The sequence below is a fragment of the Mobula birostris genome, chromosome 10 (genome assembly GCF_030028105.1).
Source record: "Mobula birostris isolate sMobBir1 chromosome 10, sMobBir1.hap1, whole genome shotgun sequence".
Classification (NCBI taxonomy): domain Eukaryota; kingdom Metazoa; phylum Chordata; class Chondrichthyes; order Myliobatiformes; family Myliobatidae; genus Mobula; species Mobula birostris.
In genome coordinates, this window is record NC_092379.1 from 9,868,847 (window position 1) to 9,884,054 (window position 15,208).

General features: G+C 43.8%; 1 protein-coding gene across 3 annotated transcripts in view; it reads right to left on the minus strand.

The window, feature by feature from the left end:
- Positions 1–15,208, minus strand: part of bckdha (branched chain keto acid dehydrogenase E1 subunit alpha) — a 50,103-nt gene that overhangs the window by 28,032 nt on the left and 6,863 nt on the right. For all 3 annotated transcript variants that reach the window (XM_072269883.1, XM_072269881.1, XM_072269880.1), the window contains exons 2-6: positions 13,236–13,412; positions 7,144–7,230; positions 5,873–5,981; positions 1,666–1,827; positions 267–473 (exon numbers count right to left, since the gene is read on the minus strand). In XM_072269883.1, the coding sequence (XP_072125984.1) occupies positions 267–473; positions 1,666–1,827; positions 5,873–5,981; positions 7,144–7,230; positions 13,236–13,412 (742 nt within the window). The remainder of the gene's footprint in view (positions 1–266; positions 474–1,665; positions 1,828–5,872; positions 5,982–7,143; positions 7,231–13,235; positions 13,413–15,208) is intronic.

The window sequence follows — 15,208 nt, forward strand, 5'->3', positions numbered from 1 at the left end:
CCCCTCCCTTCCAGTGTTCCTTCTTGCAGAAATTCTGCATGATGTATCATTAGTTTAGGGTTTTTGTGTGAATGCTACTATATGATGGTATGTGCCTGTGATATGCTACTGCATGCATGTTTTTAATTGCATCAATGCAAATATATCTCTGTGCATATGAAAGTAAACTCGACTGTTTCAACGTTTTTTGGTTCTGTGAATTCTTCCTTATGTCATATGATCTGACACCACCACCATCTCCCCTGTACGGTTCTCCGGGTACCTACCAATGCCATCGCCTCGGTACTGCTCATGAGTCGGTGTCGATATGGCATAGCCGTTGTTTCTGCAGAAGAATATGATGGGACACTCCAAAGTGGCCGAGAAATTGAAGCCTGCGTGAGCGTCCCCTTCACTTGCGGCCCCTTCTCCAAAGTAGCAGATGACTGCGCGGTCTGCCTGGCTGATTTTGTAGGCGTAAGCAGCCCCTACGGCTGGGAACAAAGGAGCAGAGAGAGTGTCATAAATATCACTGCAATCTAGAAACCAAAAATACAACCGGTACTGATTGAGTATCCCACCAGCGAGAGAGAACAAAAGCAATGCACTACATGAGAGAAACCCTGTTGGGCAAGTAATGGTGAAGAGGGTTGGTATTACAGGAAGGATGTAGAAGCTTTAGAGTGGGTGCACAAGGGATTTATAAGCAAGCTACCTGGATTAGAGAGAAAGTCTTATGAGGAAAACCTAAGAGAGCTCCAGCTTTCCTCTCTGGAGCAAGGGAGAATAAAAGTTTACTTCATAGAGATGTAAAGGCATCTGTTAGTCTTGCGAGACCATGGATCTGCGCCTGAAAAGTCTTCACTTTCCAGGGCGCAGGCCTGGGCAAGGTTGTACGGAAGACCGGCAGCTGCCCATGCTGTAAGTCTCCCCTCTCCACGACACCAATGTTGTCCAAGGGAAGGGCATTAGGACCCATTCAGCTTGGCACCAGTGTCGTCGCAGAGCAATGTGCGGTTAAGTGCCTTGCTCAAGGACACAACATGCTGCCTCGGCTGGGGCTCGAACTCACGACCTTCAGATCGCTAGTCGAACGCCTTAACCACTTGGCCACATGCCCACACCATAGAGATGTATATAGTTGATATGAGGCATAGACAGAGTGGACAGCCAGTGTCTTTTTCCCAGGTGGAAATGGCTAAGATGAAAGGGCACAATTCTGAAGGGAAATACGGCGAGGATGTCAAGAGGTAGGATTATTCTATACAAAGCAGTGGGTGCATGGAACACACTGTAGGGGGTGGTGGTAAAGGTATATACCACTGGGAACATTTAAGAGACTTAGATAAGCACATAAATGAAAGAAAAATGGAGGGCTATGTTGGGGGGAAGTATTAGATTGATCTTGGAGTCGGTTAAAAGGTCGGCACAACATTGTGGGCTGCAGGACCTGTACTACGTTGTACTGTTCTACGTTCTGGTCATTCAAGCACACCTCCGGTTGCCTCTCTCTAGCACCATATTACCTTCCCTCCAAGTATTTGTGGTGGTTTTGCGACTTCCATTTTGAGAGCTGGACTGAAAAATTTTGCAGCACCTGGCGTGCTTTGAGGAGGTAGCAAGAAGCAGCGGAGGGAAGGTGGTGGTAAGGGGAGAGGGTAAAGCATTTAGACTGGAAATCCTTACCTTGGGGTATTTGTGTTGCTAGGGGAGACGAAATTGTAACAAAATGGTGATCTTTACTGGTGTAATGAACAGGCATTTGACGGCCCTTGCCCACATCATTGGCACTGGCGTAACACTGCGCCATGAAGAGCTCCAGAGGGAAATCGCGGTACATTAAAACACCTGCAAGAGACGCAACATACAAAGAACGTAATGGTAATAAATTGGCAGTGTAAATAATCAATCCCAATCCATTTCTTTCTTAACTTTACATCGGAGCCCAGGTACACACAACAAGATTTCATTAATAGCAAACAAGGGATGAAACTACTGTCTTGGGTATTGTGCTCAGAGGAAAGTTATTGGCCAAGGTGCTGGAAGAACTCTCTAATCTTCCTCTGCTGCTGGTTATTGTGCTCCAGTGAGTTAATCACACTTGTTGAGACACAAGAGACTGTAATATGGAGCAAAATAAAACTGCTGAGGGATCTCAGTGGGTCAGGCAGCATCTCTGGAGGCAGAGGGATGGGTGAAAGCTTGCACCAGGTCTGAGAGTGTAAAGGTGAGACTGTTTCCTTATATAGAGATACAAAGGAAGCTACTTGGAACTTTGTCATTGGGCTCTCTTTAAAGGCAAACAACAGTCAGCCACGCCCAGCAGCATGATAAACAAAGACCGCAGCAGGGCTTTATGGCCTGCACTCTCCCCATCTCACACACAAAGCCAGCAGTGTGCACTAGTTCCTTTCATTCACTATATTTACAGAAGAATAGAGAGTGCATGTTGGAACAACCCCCTCCGCCAGAGGATGGTGAATCTGAGCAATTTCTTGCCACAATTGGCTGTGGAGGCCAAGTTGTTGGGTATACGAGGGGTGATTGATAGTTTCATGGCCAAAGGTAGAAGGAGTCAATTTTAGAAAACCGAGCACATTTATTTTTCAACATAGTCCCCGTCTACATGTACACACTTAGTCCAGCCGTCGTGGAGCATACGGATCCCTTCTTTGTAGAAGTGGTCCACAGCAGGGTGATTGATAAGTTCATGGCCTAAGGTAGAAGGAGATAAGTTATTAACTTCAAACTTTCTACATTATCACTCAAACAGTTGAACTGCACGTGCATGTAACAAGAGCATCTTGAACCTCCAGGTGGTCCACAGCAGGGGTGATTGATAAGTTCGTGGCCTAAGGTAGAAGGAGTTAAGTTATTAACTTCAAACTTTCTACATTATCACTCAAACAGTTGAACTGCACGTGCATGTAACAAGAGCATCTTGAACCTCCAGGTGGTCCACAGCAGGGGTGATTGATAAGTTTGTGGCCTAAATTAGAAGATGAGTTATACAGCTCTCATTACATGCATGTGCAGTTCAACTCTTTGAGTGAAAATGCAGAAAGTTTGAAGTTTCTCCTCATTTTCTTCTACCTTAGACCACAAACTTATCGATCACCCCTGCTGTGGACCACTTCAGGAGGTTTACAATGCCGACTTCTACAAAGAAGGGATCTGTACGCTCCACGACTGCTGGACTAAGTGTGTAAATCTAAGAAAAATAAATGTGCTAGGTTTTCTAAAATTGACTCCTTCTACCTTCGGCAGTTGAACGGGGCACGACTGCGCAAGCGCGTGTAAGTCGGACCGTGAGGCAGCAGGAGTGTTCAAAAGACAGCAGATTAATGGAGCGGGCAACATTGTAGCAGGCGACGGAGTAGAGGGAGACAGAGTAGGAAGGCTTTGGCTCGAGGCTTCGGCGAGCAGAGGCTGAGGAAAAGCTTCACTCCAAGTGAGGTAAGGTTGGGTAAGTTCCTTTAATAAATCTAATTACCTTAAGAGTAGGTAATGGAGGCAGCAGTTAGGGCAGTTGAGTGCTCCGTTTGCAGTATGTGGGGAGTCAGGGCGAGCACAATCGTCCCTGATGACTATACCTGCGAAAGGTGAATCCAGCTGCAGCTCCTGACAAACCGAGTTAGGGAACTGGAGCTGGAGCTGGATGAACTTCGGATCATTCGGGAGGCAGAGGCAGAACAGGAGTTACAGGGAGATAGTCACCCCTAAAAGTCAGGAGACAGGTAGCTGGGTGACTGTCACAAGAACACAAAACAAAGGAGCAGAAGTAGGCCATTTGGCCCATCAAGTCTGCTCTGCAGCTCCCCCATGAGCTAAACTATTCACCCATCTAGTTCCAATTTCCGGCTTTTTCCCCATATCCCTTCATACCCTGACTAATTAGATACCTGTCAATCTCCTCCTTAAACACCCTCAATGATCGGGCCTCCACAGCTGTATGTGGCAACAAATTCCACAAATCCACGACACTCTGGCTAAAAAAATTTCTCATCTCCGTTTTAACTGGGTACCCTCTAATTCTAAGACTATGGCCTCTTGTCCTGGACTCACCCGCCAAGGGAAACAACTTTTCCACATCTACCCTGTCTAACCCTTTCAACCTTCGAAATGTTTCTATGAGATCCCCTCTCATTCTTCTATACTCTAATGAATACAGTCCAAGAGCCGACAAACGCTCCTCATATGTTAGCCACTGCATTCTAGGAATCATCCTCGTAAATCTTCTCTGAACCCTCTCCAACATCAGTACATCCTTTCTAAGATAGGGGGCCCAAAACTGCACACAGTATTCCGAATGAGGTCTCACTAATGCCCCATGGAGCCTCATCAACACCTCCTTACTCTTATACACTATTCCTCTTGAAATGAATGCCAACATAGCATTCACTTTCCTTACCGCCGATCCAACTTGGTGGTTAACCTTTCGGGTATCCTGCACGAGGACCCCCAAGTCCCTTTGCACTTCCGATTTTTGAATTTTCACCCCATCTTAACCAGGGCCTCAGTATGCCTCGAAAACCAAGGTTCCCTAAACCTGTTATGCTTGTCTTTTCTTCTGAGAGGGACAAACAATCTCTGTACTCTGTAACCTTTCACTTTTGAAGGCCTTCCACCAAGTGTACCTTCGCCAGAAAACAACATGTCCCAATCCACACTTGCCAGATCCTTTCTGATAACATCAAAATTAGACCTTTTCCAATTTAGAATCTCAACCCTGGGAACAGACCTGTTCTTTTCCATATTTACTTTGAAGCTAATGGCATTATGATCACGAGATGCAAGGTGTTCCTCAACGCAAACTTCTATCTTCTCCCTGTCTCATTCACTAATAGGAGATATAGTATTGCTCTCTCTCTAGTTGTGACTTCTATGTACTGATTAAGAAAACTTTCCTGAATACATTTGACAAGCCCTTTCCCATCCAGCCCTTTTACACAATGGGATTTGCAGTCAATATGAGGAAAGTTAAAATTACCTACCATCACAACCTTACGTTCCTTGCGACAGTCTGTGATCTCTCTACAACCTGCTCCTCTAAATCCTGCGTACTGTTGGGTGGTCTGTAATATAATCCCATTAATGTGATCCTGAATCCTACCCAAAAAACCTCATTTGATGAGCTCTCCTGTCTAGAGTACTGCCTGTGACATAAACACCCCTCCCGCTGTAAAACAACGGGCCCCCGCAACATCGGGCTACCAGTCCCTCCTGCAACCAAGTCTCACCGATGGATACAATGTCATAATTCCACGCGCTGATCCATGCCCTAAACTTGCCCGCCTTTCCTACAATACTCCTTGCGTTGAAATATACACAGCTCTGCACATTAGTCCTTTCCACCATGCTCAGACTTTTGATTCCTGACGTAGTATGTAGGCTTAACAACACCTTCCTCCACAACCACTCCACTATCTATTCCCAACCCCCCGTAACTCTATTTTAACCTCCCGCCCACCCCGCCTCACCACCCATGGAGCATGAGCAAAGCTTCTCGCTAGGAAATTAGTTCCCCTTCTAGTTCAGGAGCAACCTTCCCTTCTATCCAGGTCCTACCTTCTATGGAAGAGAGCCCAAAGATCTCCTGCGCCAACTCCTTGGTCTAGAGTGCACTACAGTAGTAGTAGTGGAAGGAAATATAAAAGAGTTTACAAGGCTCTTGGATAGGCATATGAAAATGCTGAGAATGGAAGGATGTGGACAGAAGGGATTAAGTGTCATTAGTTTAATTTGTTAGGCACAACATCGTGGACAAAAGAGCCTGATCCTGTTCTGTTCCGTACTATGTTCTGACCCAGTAAACAGGATGCACTTATTTACACAGTAGACCAAATAAGGCCTCGTCCGACAGCCCCGGATATAATCCACACGTTCAACTCACCTGCTTCCCTGTACTGTCCAAACACCAAGTCATCTGGTTCCAGCGCAGCTGCGCTGCCTACGTGTGTGCCCTCTTCACCATAGTTTGTCATGTAAAAGGATATACGACCCTGTAAGGTAGGATGGGTCTATCAATGGCATTGGTCCGGGAACAGCTCAACAACATAACCTCAGGCCACCCCAAAGCACCACAATCAAGGAAGCATTCTCTGACGTGTCCTCTCTGTAGGTCAACACAAAAGCTAGCTGACACACAGCAACATATTTACAACCAGGTAAAAATCTGCTGTGACGAGATGCTGGTTAAGACCAGAAATTGTGTTTATTTTGTGCATAAGTAAGTTGTATAAATCCAAGGTTCCTGGGCAGCACGGCCTGGAATGACCGGAAGGGCCATCTCCATGCCTTAGCTTAATAAATAAATTAGATTAGATTACATAGAATAGTACAGCACAGTACAGGCCCTTCGGCCCACAATGTTGTGCCGACCCTCAAACCCTGCCTGCCATATAAGCCCCCACCTTAAATTCCTCCATATACCTGTCTAGTACTCTCTGAAACTTCACTAGTGTATCTGCCTCCACCACTGACTCAGGCAGTGCATTCCACGCACCAACCACTCTCTGAGTAAAAAACCTTCCTCTAATATCCCCCTTGGACTTCCCACCCCTTACCTTAAAGCCATGTCCTCTTGTATTGAACAGTGGTGCCCTGGGGAAGAGGCGCTGGCTATCCACTCTATCTATTCCTCTTATTATCTTGTACACCTCTATCATGTCTCCTCTCATCCTCCTTCTCACCAAAGAGTAAAGCCCTAGCTCCCTTAATCTCTGATCTTAATGCATACTTTCTAAACCAGGCAGCATCCTGGTAAATCTCCTCTGTACCCTTTCCAATGATTAGAATAAATAAACTATAAATAATTAGAATAAATAAACAATAAATAAAAAAGAAATAAATATAAAACTATATTAACTTAAGTTTATTAATGTTGGTCCTCAGCCTGTAACGTACTGCGCAGAGGCCTCAAATGCTAATTTTCATTGTATGTATACCCTGGGCAAGTATGCATATGAAAACAATAAACACGAACTTGGAAACCACACAGAACTCCCCTGCTCTCCTAAAAGAGCTGTGGGATTTCAATGAATAACACTGTAATTCAGTTCAGCACCAGGAGCATCAACGTAAAACCCAGGTAAAAATTATTAGCACGCCCAAGGGACAGAAGCAGCAGAGTAAAATCCGAGCCTCTCACTGTCTTGTGCTTACTTGTCGCTGAGACTCGTACAAAATGCGATCCATGGTGTTCAGCAGTGTCATCTTCTGATAGAACTTGAGTACCATCTCCTTCGGCAACTGCAGAAAGGACAGAAAGAGCGGAGTAGATCAGTGAACGGTGGGAATGCACAGCAACCCAGCCCAGTGAATAGACAGCATAACCCCCTCAGGCAGTGCAGAAATAGAAACACTGCGGCTGCTCCATAAAGCCTTTGAGAAGGGGTTAACACACCATCATTTAACACAACCAACACAACTCCTGGCAAAAGAACATTTTCAAGCCTTCCTGAATTCAGAATACAATAAAATCCATTTTTATCAGGGGTAGAGGGAACTGGCAGTGGTGTGGGAATGCCACACAAACAATGTGCTAAATAGCCTCCTTTAAAGCGTACAATTCCCATAATCTTCTACTTCCCCTAGATGTTATTAACGCTGTAATATTAAATTCTGAAACAGTCGCCTCTTCAGGATATCCCAAATACTTTAAAGATACTGAATAACCTCCATTATTGCAATGTATGAAATCTAGCAACTACGCTGTGATCAGAATCAGGTTTAATATCACCGGCATATGTTGTGAAATTTATTAACTTTGCTGCAGCAGTACAATGCAAAACATAATAAACATATATAGAAAAAATGAATTACAGTAATTATATATATATTAAATATTTAAGTTAAAATTTGTAGTGCAAAAGGCAGAAACTAATTAAAATGGTAGTGAGGTAGTGTTCATGGGTTCAATGTCCATTCAGACATCAGAAGGCAGAGAGGCAGAAGCTGTTCCTGAATCATTGAGTGTGTCCCCTCAGGCTCCTGTACATCCCTCCTGATGGTAGCAATGAGAAGAGGGCATGTCCTGGGTGGCAGGGGTCCTTAATGATGGACGCCACCCTATCAAGGCACCGCTCCTTGAAGATGTCCTGGATGCTACGGAGGAAATTTAGCAAGTACACTGTGATCAGTAATGTAATATTACATTACCGTAGTGTAATTATGCCCAGACAACTAGCTTTGTGGGTCTTGTTGACCTCACACAACTGCTGATGAAACAGTGGAGGGCCAGTGGTGTTCCTTCCCAGGGGACCTGCTCCACTAGGCAACTGTCTCAAAATGTCCACCTGCATTTGGAGAGTCACTTTAGGCGCGAAGTCACCTAAACCGGCTTGCATTACTGCAATTCCTGTAACAAGGTGTCCCACTCTGTAAGTTCTGCTTTTTAGGAAGATGGGTATCACTGACAGGACATCATTTGTTGTCAATCTATAGACTGCTTGAGTAGGTGGACTACTGAGTTGTTGTCTGACACAAAGAATTGACTTGCAGGCAGTCAGTAGTTTACATCATTGGTATAGAGTCATGTAGGAGTAGCAGATCTACTTCCTTGGAGAACATCAGTGAACCAGCTTGGTTCCATACCAACAGCTTCATTACATCTATACAGAACCCGGATTTCCCATACCAGCTGACAAAGCATCCCACCTCCTCCTCCAAATAATTAATACAAACGTGCCAATTAGGAGTTAGCATTGGGCCACTTGGCTTCTTTGGGGCGGCACGGTAGAGTAGTGGTTAGCACGACGCTTTAAAGTACCAGCAACCCGGTTTCAATTCCCGCACTGCCTGTAAGGAGTTAGTACTTTCTCCTCGTGACCATGTGGAATTCTCTCCGGGCACTCTGGTTTCCCCCCACAGTCCAAAGACGTATCAGTTGGTAGGTTAATTGGTTTATGTAAATTGTCAGGTGATTAGTCTAGGATTAAGTAGGTGTTACTGGGCAGGGCAGCTGGAAGAGTCGGAAGAGGCTGTTCCACGCTACAGCATAAATAAAAAATAATAATTAGACATGCCACACCCTGCTAATTGTAACTTCATGGCAACCTTTCATCTCTCTGCTTCTCAAGAACCTATCTACCCCACTACCTTAAAAATATATAAAGATTTAGCTTCCACTGCCCTGAGGAAGCAAGTTCCAAATATGCATGGCGTTCAGAGAGATAAACCTTTGCCTCACCTCCATCACTAATCCTCTGATCGCGGTTTCCTTGAATATATCCACATCACTATCAAGATCACTGATGATTTTATATTTCAATCAAGTTCCATCCCACTCTTCTAAACTACACAAGAGCCTGTCCCGTCCAAACTTGCTCCTCTTAACCAATGCATCCTTTCTAAGTATTTATTTAAAGTTCCCTCGCGTTCTTCTAAACACCAGCACAGTCTGGCCTGTTCTACTTTTCCCATAAGACCATAAGACATAGGAGATGAATCAGGCCATTCAGCCCATCAAGTCTGCTCTGCCATTCCACCATGGCTACACTCATAACACACTGAAGGAACTCAGCAAGTCGGGCAGCATCCGTGGAAAAGATCGGTCGACGTTTCGGGCCAGAACCCTTCGTCAGGAACCCTTTGTGTTGCTTTAATCCCAGCATCTGCAGATTATATTGTGTTTCCATCATGGCTGATTTATTATCCCTCTCTCCTGCCTTCACCCTGGAACTTTTGACGCCCTTGCTAATCAGGAACATATCAACCTTCACTTTGCCTCCACAGCCCTCTGAGGCAATGAATTTTGCAAATTCACCACCCTCTGGCTAAGGAAGACAAGCACTCATAAGGCAACTCATCCATTCCGGTTATGAGATTACTTTTAAACAATTGTGGGCTTCCACAAGTGAATTTGCCCAACTGTTGTTAAACTATAACCTGACATCACTCCAATGAAACTGAAGGTGTGTGAAACTGAAGAACTGCCATAAGATTTACACTATCCACCTTAATCATTACATATTGATTGATAATCCAAGCTTGATTTATGGAGAAAACAAAATACAATTTATGAATTTTAATCAATGCTTTGAAATCCACCTAATAAGGGAAATGTTCTTTTACCTCGCTGTTCAACTTGCAGTCTGCAATACGAATTACTGTAGACACTTGCACCACCTAGTGGCTGAATGATGCCATTGCTCTTTAATGGCAGGACAACTAGTTACAATTAAACTCAAAAAACCAGAAATCCTCTGGGACTGACAGCACTTACGAAACGTCTAGACTCCAGATAAACACTTAAATGGGCTAGGTATAGAAGGCTGTGGGCCAAGTATTGGAAAGTGAGATTAATCTGGATGGGTGCCTAGTGATGTACGAAATGGCCTGATTCCCTGCTGTATGACTACGACTTTGGGAGTACCAGACTGCCAGATTTTCCGGACTATATTGGATATTGCTCTTATTAAAACACAAAACATTACTCTTTTTAAGAAAAAAATACAATAAATTTTCCAGTAAACCAGAGCTGAAAGGAAGCATGGGAAACAAAGCCCTGGAGAGCTTATAGCAACAATGGGCTGTGGGTTAAAAAGGCATATATTCTCAGGGTACCAATGTGTTTATAATGGCATTGGAATCAGAGCTGGGCTGAGTTTTAAAGGAAAATCCCAGTGAGTTAAAAGGGGAAGCAGAAATATGTCCCGCATGAGTTTAAAGGGAGTGTAGGATATTGAACCAGATGCAGAACCATTGAGATTATAAATAGGAGATTATGGGAGTTTTGTGTAAAATTGATTACTTACACTGTGAAAATCCAGAGCCTTCACTCAAAAATCTGTATCTTTTATGAAAATATACAAGCAGTGGCATTTGAGTCCATTCAGAGTCCTTGGATTTTAGGAAAATGAGGTAGGGCCATATTGAACCACAAGACGTTAAGGTAGAATATATACACACTGTGGCCACTTTTTTAGGTACATCCTGTACATAATATAGTGGCCACTCTGTGTATGTTCCTGGTCTTCTGCTGCTGTAGCCCATCCACTTCAAGGTTTGATGCGCTGTGCATTCAGAGATGCTCTTCTGCACACCACTGTTGTTTCGTGTGGTTATTTGAGTTACTGTCAGCTTGAATCATTCTCGACATTTTCCTCTGACCTCTCTTATTAGCAAGCCGTTTTCACCCACAGAACTACAGTTCACTGGATTGTGCTTTTTTTTTTGTTTTTGCACTATTCTCTGTAAACTCTAGAGCAGGAGTTTCCAACCTGGGGTCTATGGACCCCTTGATTAATGGTATTGTTCCATGGCATAAAAAATGTTGGGAACCCCCGTTGTGTGTGTCGACTGTTGTGCGAGAAAATTACAGGAGATCCAGCAGTTTCTGAGATACTCAAACACCATCTGGCACCAACAATCAGTCCATGGTCAGTCACGTAAATTACATTTCTTCCCCGTTCTGATATTTGGTCTGAACCTCTTGACCATGTCAGCATGCTTTTATGCATTGAGTTGCTGCCACATGATTGGCCGATCAGATATTTTCATTAACGCGCAGATGTACGGGTATATCTAATAAACTGTATGTTGAGTTGTTTCCAGAAATGGGAATGTTTCATACTGGAAACAGAATTACAAGATGCAACCGACAGGAATCAGTGGCTTCAGGGGTCGAGCTGCTGCCTCAGAGCCCCCAGCAATGCAAGTTCAATATTGATATCTGGTGGTTGGAGCTCCGCTTATTCTCTGAGCTTTAGGGTTCTTCCGGGGGTCAGGAATGACAAGCAGCCTTAATTCTAAGATTTTAGTTTATCTTAGAATACAAATAAACATTCAAATACTAAGCAAACTGAATAGAGAGCAGAGAAAGGATGCTGAGGTATATGATGCGAAGACAAAGGAATAAAGAAGCCAAGATTGCACCTCTGAAAAATCTATCACTTTTATAAGTTAATGAAAATTCCTTAGATAGGAATGAATTAGTTAATAGGATACATAATTAAAACAATTACATCACATGGGCAATGAGCTAATACTTAGCCAATGAAAAATGAGAAAGTGATGAACCGTTAGTTTAGCTGCTATACCACTTTCTGCCAGTGAGCTGGGATGAACCAGATACTGTGTAAAAAGTACAAATCTTATTCAAAGGAGTATTTAAAAAAAGCAGTGGATCTTATATATCCTGCCTGTGGCTGCATGGGTTTCCTCTGGGTGCTACAGATTCTTCTCACATCCCACTATCTTAAATAGTGGCATAGTGGTTTGCACAATGCTTTACAGTACCAGTGACTTGGTTCAAATCCCACCGCTGCCTGTAAGGAGTTTGTACATTTTCCCTATGACAGCGTGGGCTTCCTCCGGGTGCTCCGGTTTCCTCCCACCGTCCAAAGACGTACTGGTTGGTAGGCTAATTGCTTATTGTAAGTAGTTTCGAGATTAAATTGGGAGACTGTTGGGTAGTGCAGCTCAAAGGGCCTGAATGGCCTACTCCGATCCGTATGTCAATAAAAAAAAATAAAAATGAAAATGACAAAGTGGCTTCTAGTGGGCAGTGAATAGTAGGACAAGGGTGGAGTTGATCTTAATGTGAAGAGAATAACACGGGCTTAGTGTAATTGGGTGCATGATGGTTAGCGCAGATTTGTTTTACTAAAGAATCTGTTTCCTTGCTGAATGACTTTATGATTATACAAAAGGGCATCATTTAAGACTGCAGTGCATACGAAGTTCTTCTCAGGGGTTGGTGAATCAGTGGAATTTTCCACCCCAGATGGCAGAGACTAGATCACCAGAGGTGTATAGAGAAGTAGATCATTTTTTAAAGGATCGGGTGCAGAAGAGGAGTTGAGGCCTGGGACAGACTAGATATGATAACACCAAATGGTGGGACAGGCTAAAAGGACCAGGTGCCCTATTCCTGCTCCTACAGTCTTGATTTCCTGCAAATGGAATGGAGAAATAAAATAATCTCTCCATACCAACAGTCCTCTCATTCTCCTCCCCCATCCAAGTTCCCATTTGGATTCTCTTCCCAATCATTTCCTACGTCAATTCAATCCCCATCCTAGTTTTGTGGCAAACCACCCCTCCCCATCACTATCACCAAGTGTGGTCAATGGAACAGTCATATCCTGCACCGCTGCCTGCTGACAGAAAGAGTACGAGATGTTGTACACGTGCCTGTGTACAACACACTGCCATTGCTTTCACTCGCCTCAGATTACGCTTTGCACAGTCACAGTGAGGATCCGGTCACGGGGTCAGGTTACAGTCCTGTTTGGAGATAGCGCACGACTAACCTTGGGGTCTTCGTCCGGGTTCACGATCTGTCCCTGCCGGTCCATGACCCGATAGATGGGAATGCCGGATATCACGTTGGGCTGAATAAACTCCAGCCTGTCCACAAAATCTGCAGAGGCTCCTGGAAACTGGGGCTTCTCATCCAGGGATGTGAACTGCTGCTGGCAAAGCGCATGCTAGAGAGAGAGAGAGAAAAAACAGGAAACCGACAGGTGCTGTAATAAAGAAAATATATGCCACATACTAACTAGCGAGCAGGACTTCAATCCAACAAATCTATTCCACCACTCAATAAGATCATCATATATCAATTCTGAATGTCTACCTCAATATCCTTTCACCTTCTTGCTTGACAAGAATCCATCTATCTCTGTCTTAAAATAAATTCAGTTTCTTCTTTCATGGCTCTTTGAGAAAGAATTCCAAAGACTCACACCCTCAGAGGAATAATTTCACCTCTTCCCAGTCTTAACTATATCACCTTTATTTTCAAAAAGTGGTTCTAGATTCCCCTACAAAAGGAAACATTCTGCTATATCCAGCTTGTCAAGACCACTCAAGATCACATACATTTCAGTCAAGTCCCCTATCACTCTTCTAAACATCAGTAGGTTCAAACCTATCCTTATAAGAAAATCCCAAAAATAAACCTAGTAAACCTTCTCTGAACTGCTTCTAGGAGTCTGCGGAGTTTCAGCACAACAACTAAAACTTTGGCAACATTCTACAGGGGTGTAGTGGAGAGTATATTGACTGAGTGGCTGCATCACAGCCTGTTATGGAAACACTAACGCTCTTGAACAGTATATTCTGCAAAAAGTAGTGGACACGGTCAAGTCTATCACGGGTAAAGCCGTCCCAGCCATTGTGGCGCACATCCACATGAAATGCTGTCACAGGACAGCAGCATCCATCATCAGGGACCCCGACAACCCAGGACATGCTCTCTTCTCGCTGCTGCAATCAGGAAGAAGGTACAGGAGTCACAGGACTCACACCGCCAGGTTCAGGAACAGTTATTATCCCTCAAGCATCAGGCTCTTGAACCGAAGGGGTAACTTCACTCAACTTCATTTGCCCCATCATTGAGATGTTCCCACAACCTATAAACTACCTTTCAAGGACTCTTCCTCTCATGTTCTTGATATTTATTGCTTATTTATTATTACTTCTTCTTTTCGTATTTGTGCAATTTACTCTCTTCTACAATCTGGTTGAACACCCCAGCTGGGCAGTCTCTCACTGATTCTGTTATGGCTGTCATTCTATTAGATTTATTGAGTATGCCCACAAGAAAATGAATCTCACGGTTGTAGATGATGACATATACGTACTTCAATAAAATTTGCTTTGAACTCTCTAATACACTCTATTAAAGAGATAACTCAAATGTACACGACTCCAAATGTTGTTTGTTTTTTGAATAAAGAAATGTCTCCAGATAGAACATACAACTAATTTGCAAATTGGAGAAAGGAGAGATATAGTATGTCTTCAGAAACACAGTAATCTAATAGTATTAGGAATGAGTAAGTTTTCCAGAGAGACAAGAGAGACAGTTCTCCATCAAACTAAGGAAGGGAGAGTTTTCACTGAGATACCTTAAGTTCCATAAGCCACTTTCTGAAAGGGAAAATAGAGCAAATTCAGTAACTTTTTAAAGGAAAATGAATATATACTTGAAATGGAAAAACAAACATGTAGCAGATCTGTATCTTTGCAAACATGAAACACAGTCCAATTGACTGTCATTAGCCTTCAAGCACGGCAGCCCAGACTCCAAATGTCCTTCATCATATCGCTGGCCTTCAAGCACAGAGGAAAGGTCCAGACACCAGATGGTCTTCATCACCCAATCACCTAGCTGGCCTTCAAACGTGGCACAAAGGCTTAGACTCCGGCCTGACTCTTAACTCTGCCACCTCCTTCTTCCTAACATGACCCATAACTCCCATCCGTGACCATCACACCA